At 44.4% G+C, this 13,504-nt stretch overlaps 2 protein-coding genes across 3 annotated transcripts; both read right to left on the reverse strand.

The window, feature by feature from the left end:
• Positions 1–3,664: 3,664 nt before the first annotated feature.
• Positions 3,665–6,793, reverse strand: ZBTB6 (zinc finger and BTB domain containing 6). 2 transcript variants are annotated; one of them, XM_019540997.1, is made up of 2 exons: positions 6,754–6,793; positions 3,665–6,175 (listed from the first exon to the last, which is right to left on the reverse strand). In XM_019540997.1, the coding sequence occupies exon 2, from the start codon at positions 5,912–5,914 to the stop codon at positions 4,631–4,633; it is 1,284 nt and encodes a 427-aa protein (XP_019396542.1). In that variant the 5' UTR covers positions 5,915–6,175; positions 6,754–6,793; the 3' UTR covers positions 3,665–4,630. The 2 variants fall into 2 exon arrangements, with proteins under 2 accessions (XP_019396542.1, XP_019396543.1); XM_019540998.1 differs by lacking the exon at positions 6,754–6,793 and adding an exon at positions 6,557–6,575.
• A 517-nt stretch (positions 6,794–7,310) lies between these two features.
• Positions 7,311–13,468, reverse strand: ZBTB26 (zinc finger and BTB domain containing 26). Its single transcript, XM_019540999.1, has one exon. The coding sequence runs from the start codon at positions 13,408–13,410 to the stop codon at positions 12,088–12,090; it is 1,323 nt and encodes a 440-aa protein (XP_019396544.1). The 5' UTR covers positions 13,411–13,468; the 3' UTR covers positions 7,311–12,087.
• Between the last annotated feature and the right edge of the window lie 36 nt (positions 13,469–13,504).

Genomic DNA, 13,504 nt, shown 5'->3' on the forward strand with positions numbered 1-13,504 from the left:
GGGTGGGGTGGGGCGGGGCGGAAAGCGGGGAGGAGGCGACGGGGGCGGGGCAGAATGGGAGCGTTTCCTAGGAGATGGCAGCACCGGCTGGGCCCTGCGGAAGGGGGAGGCCGCGGCTCCCCCGCTGCTGGAGGCACCCCGTAGACTTGCATGTATTGACGTACATTATACAGACACACATACAACCATATAAAGATAGGAGTAACCCTATATTGGGAAATATGTAGAGTTAGTATGCACTATTACGTCATGTTCACCTTAAATCATATACTGTACCCTATATTGGGTCATATATAGATAGATACAGATCTGTCTCTGCGTATACTAACCCTATATATATGACCCAATATGGATAGGGTTAGTCTTGCCTTTATATGGTTGTGTGCATGCATACACACACGTTCCACTATATATATCTTTATATAGGTAGATATATTGGGTCTATACAGACAGATGAACGCTCCAGGTCTTGAGCAGCGGGAGAGCCATGGCTGTCTCTTGCAGGAAGCTGTGGCCGCCCACTGCAGGGCACAGCCGATGCTGCTGTCTCCTAGGAAACACAGCCGCTCTGCTCCATCCCCCTCACCTGCTCCCTGCTGTCCCCAGGGGCACAGCAGCTTGTCTGCTCCCACCTATGACCCAATATATATAGGGTTAGTGTACCCTATATTAGCTCATATATACACTATATTGTATTTCCTATATTGGATCATGTACATATATGATCCCATCTATATAGGGTTACTCGTATCTTTCTATGTTTGTGTATGTATAACACAATATGTAAAAAGATATTATTATATTGTCTAACTAGAGACATATATACCTAGCTAGATGGAGCCCTGATCCCAGCTGGGACCTCTCTTTCTCTCTCTCTCTCTCTCTATATATATAGCTACATAGATAGACTAACCCTCTATATCAGAAGCTTTTCTAAATCCATCAGATGCTCTGCAAGGATATGCATCATCTTTGCCTCCCCACCCCAACCTGTGATTACACCCTGAAACAGAGCATATGCCACGACCAAGGCATCCTGCATTTCACTGGACTGTTTTGTTTTGTGTCAAAGCTTCAGGCAGAGGTGATTTTGTGCAACTTCATCTCTCTCACATATTCCTGCCCAGGGCACCAGTAGGTCCACAAGGATGATCATAAAGGCCTTCTCCACTGTTAACGGCTGAACATGGAGATCCACAACACAGCTCTGACCAATTGATCATAAGAGTCTGATCCTTTCCTTCAGAGAGAGGATTTGTCTGGCAACAAGTTGTCAGTTAGAACTGGCAAAGAGTCTTTGATACTTATTGAACTGAAAAGGACATGAGCACAGTGGGGATTTTAATGTATATGCTGAGGATACTAGCACAACTAAGTGAGAGCATGCTTGGAGTATTGGATTGGGAAACTCCCTTTATCCAACAGCATTAACTGTAAGACTAAGCTTCAAAGCCGCATAAACCTTCAGATATAATATATAGTATAGAAATAAAACATCTCATTTCCATTTAATTTATTAAGTTATAAATATGGCAAATGGCTACATGTAAGAAAATGGTACAGGGAGACAATGGTACAGGGAGACATCTTTTAGGGTACATGTGCATGAGGTCTTTTTTCTCATAATAAAGTTTACCAAGGAAAAATTTTAGCCACTGAAGAAGTAACAGACAACATCACTTCCTCTCATTCACATGCACTATGAACAGCAGAAAGAAACAATCCTGCTCTCATTGAAGGCGCATATCAAGATTACATAGCCTCTACTTCCCCTTCATCAGTTAAGAAACATGCACACCCACAGCTATGTAACAGAGACAAACAAAAGCCAGGGAACAACTGATATGAATTCATATCAGTGAGATTCATGCACTTACCAGAAACACGTTTGCAGCTGAACAACTTCAAGAACAGTCAATAGAAGGTATCTGCTCCAAATCTGCACAACATTTAGCTATTATGCTACAATATAAATTGTTTTTGTTAAAAAACAAACCAAAAAGAAATCACTGCTTTTCCTATTTTTTTCTCTCTTTTACATGTGATGGACCAGAGTTTAGAAGTGTGCAAACTGGCAGGCACAAACCTATATATACATCCAAATTACCATTAATGATCACAAAACTGTAAATGCATAACAGCATGTTTTGAAATTCAGGCCCTTAAATTTTAATACTATAAGATGGCAACCAAAACTGAACCCTCCACATTTATTATTTTCTGAAGAACCAGCAGATCCGAACAGTAAATGCAAGGACTGTGAATGCACATAAAGAACACGAAATCAAACTAGAAGTGCCACAAAAAACAATTACTGCAAGTACGAACTAGCCACTTTTCAAACGGAAAAACACAGTAAAAAAAAAAAACCAACCTAAAAAAAAAAAATGCATCGTGCATCAGTACTCAACAAACATAAAAACATCCAATTCCTCAGTCTGGCAAATACAACTGTCACAGTTAGAAGACCACAAAGGAAGCAGTGCCAAATAGTTATATAAGAGAGCGAGCTAAAAGACAGGTTAGTTAACACACAGCACTGGGACTCAGACTATTTTAATATCCAGTCATATCACATACCTCCTTGGAAGTTTGGCTTTATTCCTATAAAGATACACACATGCTTAACTTTACATACTGCAAGTCATTCACATGAATTTTGCATCATGAAGGGACCCTATAGAAGTCAAGCACGTGTAAAAGCTCTCTTGGTTCCTAGACTATAAAATAGGGATAGGAGATACAATCTGAATAGACAACATAATCCCTACCCCATAGAGCATCTCTCCATGACTACACATCACCTAGCACAATGGAGCCCCGATCCAGGCTGGGACCTCTAGATACTTGCATAATCCAAAGTATCAGTGGCTGTTGTATTAGTTATACATATCAGTTTATCGCGGGGGAGTTCATCAGTTTTGCATAACTATCTAGTGGACAGCTTAGTACAAATCCAACCTCAAAGACAGTGAAATGACTAATGTTATTAACACTTCCAAAACTGAGTTTTCAATTGGGAAAACAGTCTGTACACTAGGACAGTTGAATGCTGCTTTTACAGATAAGAGGAAGTTATATTTAAGTTGTAGAGTTTCCATCCTTGGAGGCTTTTAAGACCTGGCCAGACTAAGCCTTGGCTGTGATGATGTAGTTGGGGCTGGTCCTGCTTTGCGCAGGGGGATGGACTACATGTGACCTCCTGAGGTCCCTTCAACCCTCCTTTTCTATGATTCTATAAAATATCATGTGTACCGAAGCCCCACTTACCCCATATAATGCTTCTAGATAGATGACACATCTTATCCTATGATCTATTAGCAGCTGTCACAAAATACTTATCAAACTTCCAAACTATGCAGAGCACAGATGCCAGAATTTCTTCAACTCAGTCATAAGAACTTTGTAACTGTATTTCTGAAATTGGGCAAAAAGTTTATCTATGTTGTATAAGACACAACAGAACACAGCAGTTTTCATTCATTCTCAGAGATCTTAAATAAATAGCATTTTTCCATTACAATAATGGTATTATTTATATCACATTGACTGGCTCACATGTTTTTCCATGTAATAGGCAGAGCAAGGGTTTGAGTTCTAGAGCATTTTGATGCTTAGAGAGAAAAGAGAAATGATCTCTGACAGATTATGAATACATCTACCCAAACATATATGGCACTGCTTCTATGTATCACAGAATTAGACAGTGAGCAAACCCCATGTCTAGACTGATCCCAACGAAATATAAAGGATGCCTTCCAATTAGATAGATTTCTATTACGGGGCAGCACATAGTTCAGATTTCTCACACTGGCAACATACATCTACAATTTACAAAAATCAAAAGACAAAAATAAGAGAATACAGACAGAAGACAGGACTAGTTTAGACTGTGTGAAACAGAAGTGTATGAAACATTTCATATCAGTGAAAACAAAGCTGTCAGAAGAGTGGGTGCTAGAAAAATTTAGAAAATGACTGTAATAAAATTTGGATCTAATGAGATTCTGTCCAATTAAAAGTGAACTGCATGGTAAGAATATCTATACACCTTTTTTCTGCTTCTCTCTTCATAAAGGCTTCAGTTTTTGTTTGGGGGGGAGTGGCATTGTTTTAAAAAAAACAAACAAACACACTTCTGAGTGTCAGGCCTTGACTTTTTTTTTGCTGAAAGATTCAGCAAAGTGTAATGAAGTGAGAAGTGACTTCCCCCTGGACTGAAACACGAACTGAATGGGTATGACTAGCCACATGAACATCCATTAAACACAGGAAAGGCCACTGCTCTGGCCTCAAATTATTGCAATTTCAATGGCACCACCCTTCAGTGGAAAAAGGAACGGTGAAAGACAAGCAAAAAAGTGTCTCTTTTTAAGAGGAAGCAGTAAAGGAGTACAAACTGTTCCCGTGTTGCAGTTTACTTTCAACTGGCAAAGACCATACAAAGAGTTGCAACAATACTAGTTAAACACAGTAGGCAGGGTTAGTATAAATATGACCCATCTTGATCATTTTCTGACAGACATATATTTGCACTTGTCTCCATTAAATGGGAATCTGTAGAACACCTGGGATTCAGCTACAAGAGGATTCTATGTAGATCCAGGCTCCAGATCTACCCAGAGGGCTGCTAATCATAGTCTATCTTGATTTTTGTGATAGTGTCCAGGATTGTTTTTTCACCACTGCTCCTTCCATGGACTGAAGTCAAGTGCTTTTTTAGGGCAGATTTGTGTTTAAAGTCCATGTCACAACAATGGCACTTGTATGGCCTGTCCCCACTGTGAATATTCAGATGGTCCTGCAGTGTACTTTTGGCAGTAAAGGTCTTCAGGCAAACCATGCACTGGAATGGGCGAATGCCCATGTGCCCTCGGATGTGCCTGTTGAGATTCTTCTTTTGTGTGAACGTTTTCCCGCACTGCAAACATAAGAACAGTTTGTGCATTTTTAGATGTCTGAGATAGTTTTCAAGATGGAGAAATCCTCGGGGACACTTAGGACACTGATGTCGCCATGAATAACCAGAATCCTCCAAACTCTGGAACCCACTTGCTACACTGGAGTTTCCTTCAGTCGTGTCATTGACAAAGGCCTGGAAATAACTTCCTGACATGTCTGAATTTCTGCTCTCAACAGTGGAATTTATCAAAGAATGCTGTGTTTCTGAGAAATACAAACTCGTTTTGGAAGAGGTGCAAGGCTGTGGGAAGGGATCATTTTCCACATTAGCTGCACTCATAGAATCCATTCTGAAGATACATATTTCATCATCTTTATATCCTATTTTGACTGTGGATATTTCTGGTGTTTGTGTGTCTTTTCTTTCCGATACTAAACTTTGCATTGCAGGCTGTAGGACACCATCCTTCTCTTGTTTTACATGATAGTCTAAATTATCAGGGCTGTCTTCAGTAATCTCAATTATTTCACAGTCCTTATCTATACCGTCATCGCTATTTCTCAGTTCCATGTCTGAGGAATGACATTTCTCTGTGCTTTGGCTGCCGTTCTCCATAGAAGCATCAATTTCCAGATACCTGGACAAAGCTTCGGTACATTTCTCTACAATGTGAACCATCTGAAGGTAACTTGCTGCAGTCAGGTATTTCAAAAGCTCCTTCTTTTTAACCTCCAGAGCTCCAGTATAACAAGAGAGCAGCAGCTTTCTGCCGACCTCAGCACTCTGCAAGATAGTGATTCGCACCTGTTTTGACTGATTGAGCAAAAACTGATCCCTCATAAATGTGGAGCAGGCAGCAAAAATCACCTTGTGTCCATGGAACTCGGTGTCATTGATGTAGATTGATACATCACAAAATAAGTTCTGCTGCCGCAGGAGGTTCATCTTTTGCAACACAGCATCTCCTTGCTGTTCAAACTGAAAATGCAGAATCTCAGAGTCAGTAGCCATGGTGACTTATTCTTCAAAGGACACACACCAGCAAACTTCACAATTCAACCGTGGCGCACCAGGTGCAGCTTGTGTTATATATTTCCTTTTGCCCTCATACCCCCAGAGAGGTACAGGGGGTCCCCCTGAAGGCAGAAGTATTCACCAAGATCCGTATTAAGAGTTTTCAAACAGCCAAATGAACATGTCTTGGTGGAATAAACTGCAACTAGGTGTTGAGGAGAAGGCAGTCATGGAAAGGCCCGCTTCTGAGCTCAGAAACTGAAAAAGAAAACACCAGGAAAATGGAGCCAAACTCACTGCAATGTTTCTGAACACCAAGAAGACCCTGCCACCCACTCCCCATTTATTTTTTTTAAACTCTCCTCTCTGATGCTTTCTGCTTGCTCCTGCAGCTGCTTCCATTAGTAAATAGGAACTGCTACATGCTGCACAACCTGCATTCTGGTAGGAACCAAACCCAGCAGCAAATGCAAGCTGTGCACGCGCACGCAGCAAGGAGGGGAGCTCCAGTCTAACGTCCCATTCCCCTAAGGATGGGCCTGACATCAGCTTCCCAGGGCCCAAGACCCACTGGAGCCTTCAGCACCCCCTCCATGACCACCCAGGGGCTTCAGGGCGAGACACAAGGCTCCGAAATACCGCGGGGTGGAGGGCGAGTCCTGGCAGGTGCTTCACGAGCCCTGTTGCCCCCGCCTGAGGAGGGCCCCGCGCCCGGTGCGTCACTGTGGAGCCTCACGGAGGAATTAATTCGGATACAGCATGAAGGACGACCCTGTAGGTGAGAGCGGGCGGCAATCCCTCCCCATCGTTCCCCGCGGGACAAACCTCCCCTACACCTGCCACTGCCGCCGCTGCCTTCTAAGGCTGGGCCTCGGCCGCCGCCACGTGACCGGGGCAAAGAGCCACTTCCGGGTCGCGGCACCCTGTGCTTCCGGGGGGCAGGGCGCTCGGCCCGGAAGCAGAATGCAGTGGCGGCGCTTCCGGTTCCGGTGCCACCACCAGAGGAGAGAGGAATCGAAGTGCGTGTTCCTTGAGGCGAGCGGAGCCAGGCTCCGGGAGGGGCGGCAGGGTCCGATGCCCAGAAGCGCTGGAAGCGGGGGGGTTTCTCCCCGCAGCACAGCCAGGGACGGCTCGGCTCCTTCCCGCAGGCAGAGGCGCAAGGCCCAGGCCACAGCAGGGACAAGTGCCAGCTCCTCTGCAGCGGCAGGAGAGGCGCTGGGACCCCGTTACCGGCCAGCGGGGCAGGCCCGCTCCCCCTCCCCCACTTCCTCCAGGCCCTTGGTACTGGGCTGGTGAGCAAAACGTATAAAGCATCCCGCATTGATCGACCCTGTTCGCGCGGTGGGGTGTTTCCTTCTGCTGGGAAATCACACACGGAGGCTGCACAAGCAAGGAACGTAGGAGCGAGTTTATTATAAGACTTGGTAAGGCTACAGAGCTCCTTCCATCTACGGGTATCACAGCACTTCACAAACGACAGGTTGGGCCGTACGGGAAGAGGTACAGATAGCAAAGTATCACTGTCCCAGCAGATGAGAAGAGGCACAAAGGGCGTAAGTGAATTGGCCGAGGCCATACGGAGTCTGAACCCGCAGGTGAACTCAAATCAAGTTCTTCTGCCCTTCACCCATGAGCCCATTCTTTTAGATGAGCTATGGGCAGAGGTTAGCAGACTTTACTTTTGGCAATACATTGGAAGTAGCTTGCTGATTTTCAGTGACATCTCACATTCATTTGTGCCATTGTCAGACACTGCCCATTGGTACCGCTTTCCACACGATTCTTGGCTGAGGGCAGAATTAGATTCAATCACTGTAGGAAAAAATGGCACTTGCTCTGCCTGACAGTACTACCATATACAATGTGATTAAAGTTTTGGACGAAACTCGTAATCCTTCCTATTGCAAAAGGCATATATAGGAGAGGCCTGATTTTCCTTTCAGACGACTATAAAAATCACCGCAGACCCTTCAGACCTGTACAAAACAATACAAAGAAGCCACGAAAGTTGGCTTTTCCCTCAAACACTACCCAAACTTCAAACAAAAGGGAGAAAGATGTCATAATACAATATGAAAAGCCACTGACCAGCTGTGATAATGCTTTTTAAAACTTCTTCCTAATAGCTAAAGAGGTTGCTACTAATTAAGTCTGTGGTAAAGAAAATATATTCAATTTATCCTCTGTTCATGGAAAATGATTGGCTCTTCCTATATCAAGTTAGCACTGTGAACTAGCTTCCCTATCTCATCTGTACATTTGTTTTTAACAAGGCCTAACACAGAGTTCCAATCTATCAGTCTCTTTCCTTAATGTAACTTTACTTTTTTTTTTTTAATCATATGGGTACTTTCTCTTTCTGCTCTCTACCCCTTCTCAAATGACTCTAGCATTCAACATCACTCTCCTTTTAACATGCTCAATTTTCAGGTCAATTCAGTAAGACTTTAGTGTCACAACTACCTAAAAAGTTGTGCTGAAGGGGAAGATAACTTCTATAAAAACAGCAGACTAAGGTAGTTCTTTTAACTCAGTGACCATCAAGTAAATAGGTGCCAAAACAAAACAATAAGTGGGGTCTATGTATTTTTAAAGTAATTTAATAACACTAAGGAGGAAGTTATATCCAGCCCTTGTAGGAGCTCATTCAATTATCAGCACAGTGTTTTACACATGGTTAGGACAACTGCTACACTCCTTTTTTGAATATGTAGGAGCAGTACCACATAATCATAGAAAATTAGGGCTGGAAGGGACCTCTGGAAGTGTAGTGCAAGCCCATGCCTGAGGCAGGATCATCTCCATCCAAAACTTACTATACAAATCCTTGTCTAACCTACTAATAGAACATGATCAACAGTTGCACAACTACAATGAATAGCACCTTAATCTGCCACAGGTCAAGTAGGGAGACAACAGTGGTTGCTGTCCTGCTGCTGTAAAGTTTGTTAAAATGTGCTTGAGAGATCCAAGGAAGAGGGTTAGGTCCCCAGCTACAGAGGAAGGCAACCCTTTTTGTAGTCCATACTAGCTTGGCTGTGGAGCAGAATTCCCTCCTAATCCCCAGATGTGATGACTGGTCTGATCCTGAATAGAGGGGCAGGGCCCTTTAACTATAAACCTCTAAGTTTTAGTCCCAGCAGGAATACTAGCATCCCACAGGCAAAATGAAATAAAATGAATCTAGCCTTTTACTTAAGGAAACTTGGCACTCAGAGTGACTTACAATAAAGTTAGATGTGTTTTAGACCCAATATAAAGTTTATCTTAGTCCCTACGAAAGTTGCCTTTGGATTTATAATAGCCCCAAACTACATTTTAAAATTCACAATTTAGGAACAAAGCAATGACCAGCTTTTTTCCCCCCCTGCTTCTCCTCCATTCCTTCTTTTGCCTGTTTGTTCTAGCAACTATAGCAGTCATGTTTTAGAGTCCTACCACTCCATTCTGCTCTCCTTTTTGCTGCTTAGATCCATACTGTACCATTGTGCTAGGTCATCTAGCCCCATACTGCATGGTCTACCCCTTAGCCTGTTGTCCTTTTCCAGGCTGAAGGGTATGGTCTTTAGCAGATGTCCTTCACCCAGATGCATCTGAACAGTTTGAGCATCCTCCTCTGCAGCATTTTTTAAGCGTTCATATTTTTATGCAATTCTAGTCTCTGCTTTTGGAACCGGACAATTACCACATTAAAATATATTTCGAACCTAAACAAAATGGCCAGAATTCAGTGATTTAATACCCTGACATCACTACCATTATTTAATCCACACTTGTCCATGTAACAGTTCAACAGAACAGTTTAAAATTCTTAACTCAAAAGCTGATTCTTCACTTTCGTAGCGCTTCTCCCTGTCTTCTATTTGGGGGTCTAAATTAGATCTGTAAGATTACCACTTCTCTAACTGTACATCATAATGCCTTCACAAAGAATGTCAAATGGCTACAAAGTCCTTTTAAAACTTATTTCTTGGTAATTAAATGCAGGTTGGTTTTTTTTACTATAAGAGTGTTGAACCTACCTGTTGTTCAACATGTTAACCATAAAATTAAGAGCCTTTTTGTTTCTCATTCAAACTCACATGCAGAGTATTAAACTAAACTGGAAGCATAATTCAGTTTCATGAAGGATCTCCTGGAAAACAACTGCACTGGAAGTAACATTTGATCTGAATATTAGGAGCTGTTCTTTACCAAGAGTCAATCAATAGGTTACTGGGCTATGCTGCATGTCAGTACAAGTATGAACCTCTGCTGTGAGCAGCATTCTTCGTAAGAATGTAAAGTAGTTCTTTCTGCCCCATCTGGAATAGAAGCTATCTAAATGGAATTGTCCCTGTTACTTTCTGAAAGCAACACAGGATAATGCCACAGTTCCAGTTAACAGTCTACTTCCTCTAAGTCTGATGCATTTAAGACAGAGTACAAGAAGCACCACTGAGCAGACAATAAAAATGCAATAACTTACAGAAATTCCTATCTGTAACTTGCTCCAAACTTCCAGTTTTATAAAGTTGAAACCAACATGTATGCAGGATGTTAATTCCATTATTCAGGGACTGTATTTTGTAAGTCTGAAGAATCAGGTATTATAATTTAACACTGCACAGTGTGCGTTAGTATACCAAATTTTTGCTCCCACCCCAATTTACTTGATATGTGGCCCCATAAGATGTCAAGGACAGTTAATACAGGAGTGAAAAGTAATTAAAAATCGGAGGGAGTTTTACATCTCAGCTGCTGAAACATTCTTTTCACAGTGTCAAACAACAGCATTTCACACTCCAGCTTGGCTTTAAAACTAAATCTGAAGGTCACAACTATGGTTTCCGTGAACAATGCTTACAGAAGGTGGAACAATCGTTTTATTTGGAAGTCTTCAGCATGTCTCAGTACATACAGTGGTAAGTGCCCTTTTAGTAGCCCCAAGTGAGACAGCATCAACAGAAAACTCAGACCTTGATTCTAGGTGGCCAGTCTCATAATCATCAAGAATCCCACAAAATCATTAACTGACCAAACTAGACTATTCAGGGCTTTAGCTTCTTGTAATGCACATCTATGTTAAAAACCCTGAGAATTGGGGTTGGGTTGATCAGCAGAGGGAATTTGGTAACAGTTTAGAAGGGACAAGAAGTGACACAGAGAAAAGCATTTAATTTTAACTTTAGGTGCCTAAGGTGGTATCGGAAAACAACTGTCTTGATACACAAATTAGCAGTTAACTACACGGAGTGCTCTCAAACTATCCAGTGCTTTTGGAAAAGGTGGGTTTCTGTGTCTCAAGACTTCTCTGGCTGTTTTCTCCATCTGCCCAGTCACAGAGAGACCGTTAACTGTATAGGTGGCTTCTCTACAGCCTACAGTAAGTCTGTCAGAAAACATTAGTCCAAAGATCAGTGGTTCTCAACCCGTTTAGACTCAAGGCACCCCTTTATCGCTCTGTGAAAATTAGTGGCATACCAGCTGAGAATCACTGAGCTAGAACCTAACTGATGCTAGGCAAGGAGGGTGGGGGTAGGATTTTACCCCACTGTGCTCTACTTTTTCCACTGCCTGTCCCCTCCCAGCCCCTGGTCTATACCCAAGGAGGAAAACATTGCACCTCTGGGGACTTGAACATGGGCAACTGGGACCACGCAACACCCCCCTGGCCAGCCTCAGAAGCATGGGAGAAGGTGGGGTTGGAGAGACAAGCTGTCCAACCACCTGCCTGTCTGCATCCAGCAGAGCACACTGCCGGATCATGGACTGACCTGGGAGCTGCTGGGCATAGGGAGCAGCCGGGGGAAACCGCTTGCCTGTGGGATGCTGGGGTGCCCGGTGCCAGGCAGGAGGAGTGATTGTTTTCCTCCTGGCACGGGGGCCAGACACCACAGCAGCCTTGGAAGGACCCCAATTGAGAATCACTGCCCAAGACTGAATTGGAGAAAATGAGGCAGTCAATTTAACCCCATCATCCACAATAGGGGCACAGGTAGAAACTTGCAGGAAGATGATATTTTTGGTGAATAACAATGACTAGAATGCAGGCTGAAGACCTATTATGCTTTGTAATTCAACCCTCCTGTATACAACTTTATGGAGCAGGCCACCTGCTTGGCAAAGAGACTGAACCGAACTTGTTCCTCTCACCCAGGACACTTCCAAAGGGCTGCTTCCGCAGCTGCTTAGTTGACACAAGTACTATCACTCCTTAAATTGAGCACAGCCTGGGCCAGTTTTCCTGCATCCAGTACCTGGCTCGCATCCGCTGGCTGACAGACCTTACTGTCTGTAGCAGTGCTACAGCTGAATGAGTCGAAGTCAACCGTTATATCTTGAACATTCCTTTCATTGGCATTGTCAAAGCTATTTTTACCATGTAGCTGTTTAAGGTGTTTCCTCAGGACAGGTTTATGTGCAAAAACCATGTCACAATAGTTACATTTATGGGGCTTGTCTCCACTGTGCAGGTTTAGATGGTCCTGCAAGGAGCATTTCTGAGAGAATGTCTTCCCACAGATCTTGCACTGAAAAGGTTTGATCCCCGCATGTACCCTCATGTGCCGGTGGAGATTGCCTTTCTGAGTGAATGTCTTGCCGCACAGCAGACACATGAACAGTTTATGCATTTTTAAGTGATTAGCATAGTTTTCCAGGTGCCGGAACACCCTGGTACATTTGGGACACTGATGATGCCACTGGAGCCCTTTGTCCATGCCTCGATTGTTGGGGCCAAACATCTCTTTAGAAGCCATCATGATATTGTCACCACCAGCGTAGGAAAGAGCATAGTTGTGGAGATGATTCTGCTCGATTTCATTCGCTCGGTTTTCCACCGTGGAGTTGATTAAAAAGTGCTGTGGCTCGGAGGAATGCAAAGCAGTCTGTTCGGAAGAAATGAACGGGGCCGCGTCCTTTTTATTTCTGACCTCGGACACCTCCCCGATGGACTCGACCTTGACAATCTGGATGTCACTGTCCTCCATGTCCAGGCTGTCTTCTGAGGGCTGAACGCCTGGCGAGTCCTGCTGCAGGGAGTCGTCCTCGTCACCCGGTGGCTCCTTCAGCTCCGAGGAGTCGCTCTGCCGCTCGCAGTCCTCCTTGCCCTCCAGCGGCTGCTTGGGCTTGATGAACTTCCAGAGCGCCTGCGTGCAGCGCTCCACAATGTGGCTCATCTGGAGGAAGCTGGCAGCCGTCAAGTAATTCACCAGCTCCATCTCGGGGAACTCCAGGATGCCACTGTAGCAGGACAGCAGCAGCTGCCGGCCCACCTCAGAGCTCTGTAGGATGGAGATCTTCACCTCGCGGGAGTCATTGAGCAGGAACTGGTCGCGCAAGAAGGGGGAGCCGGCGGCGAAAACAATCTTGTGCCCATGCACCTCCGCGTCGTCCACACGCACCACCACATCGCAGAACTTGTTCTCCTCGCGCAGCCGGCTCATCTTCTGCAGCATCGAGTCGCCGTAGTTGTCGAACTTGAAGCGCAGCAGGTCGGCGCGCTCCGACATCCTGGCCCCACCGGCGGGACAAAGCAAGGGGGTGAGGGATGGGGGGGGAGAAGGGGCCGCCCCGGCCCCGCGGGTACCTCAGCGGCCGCGCTGC

Source organism: Crocodylus porosus, unplaced genomic scaffold (assembly GCF_001723895.1).
Source record: "Crocodylus porosus isolate Cpor-Errol unplaced genomic scaffold, CroPor_comp1, whole genome shotgun sequence".
NCBI classification, from domain to species: domain Eukaryota; kingdom Metazoa; phylum Chordata; order Crocodylia; family Crocodylidae; genus Crocodylus; species Crocodylus porosus.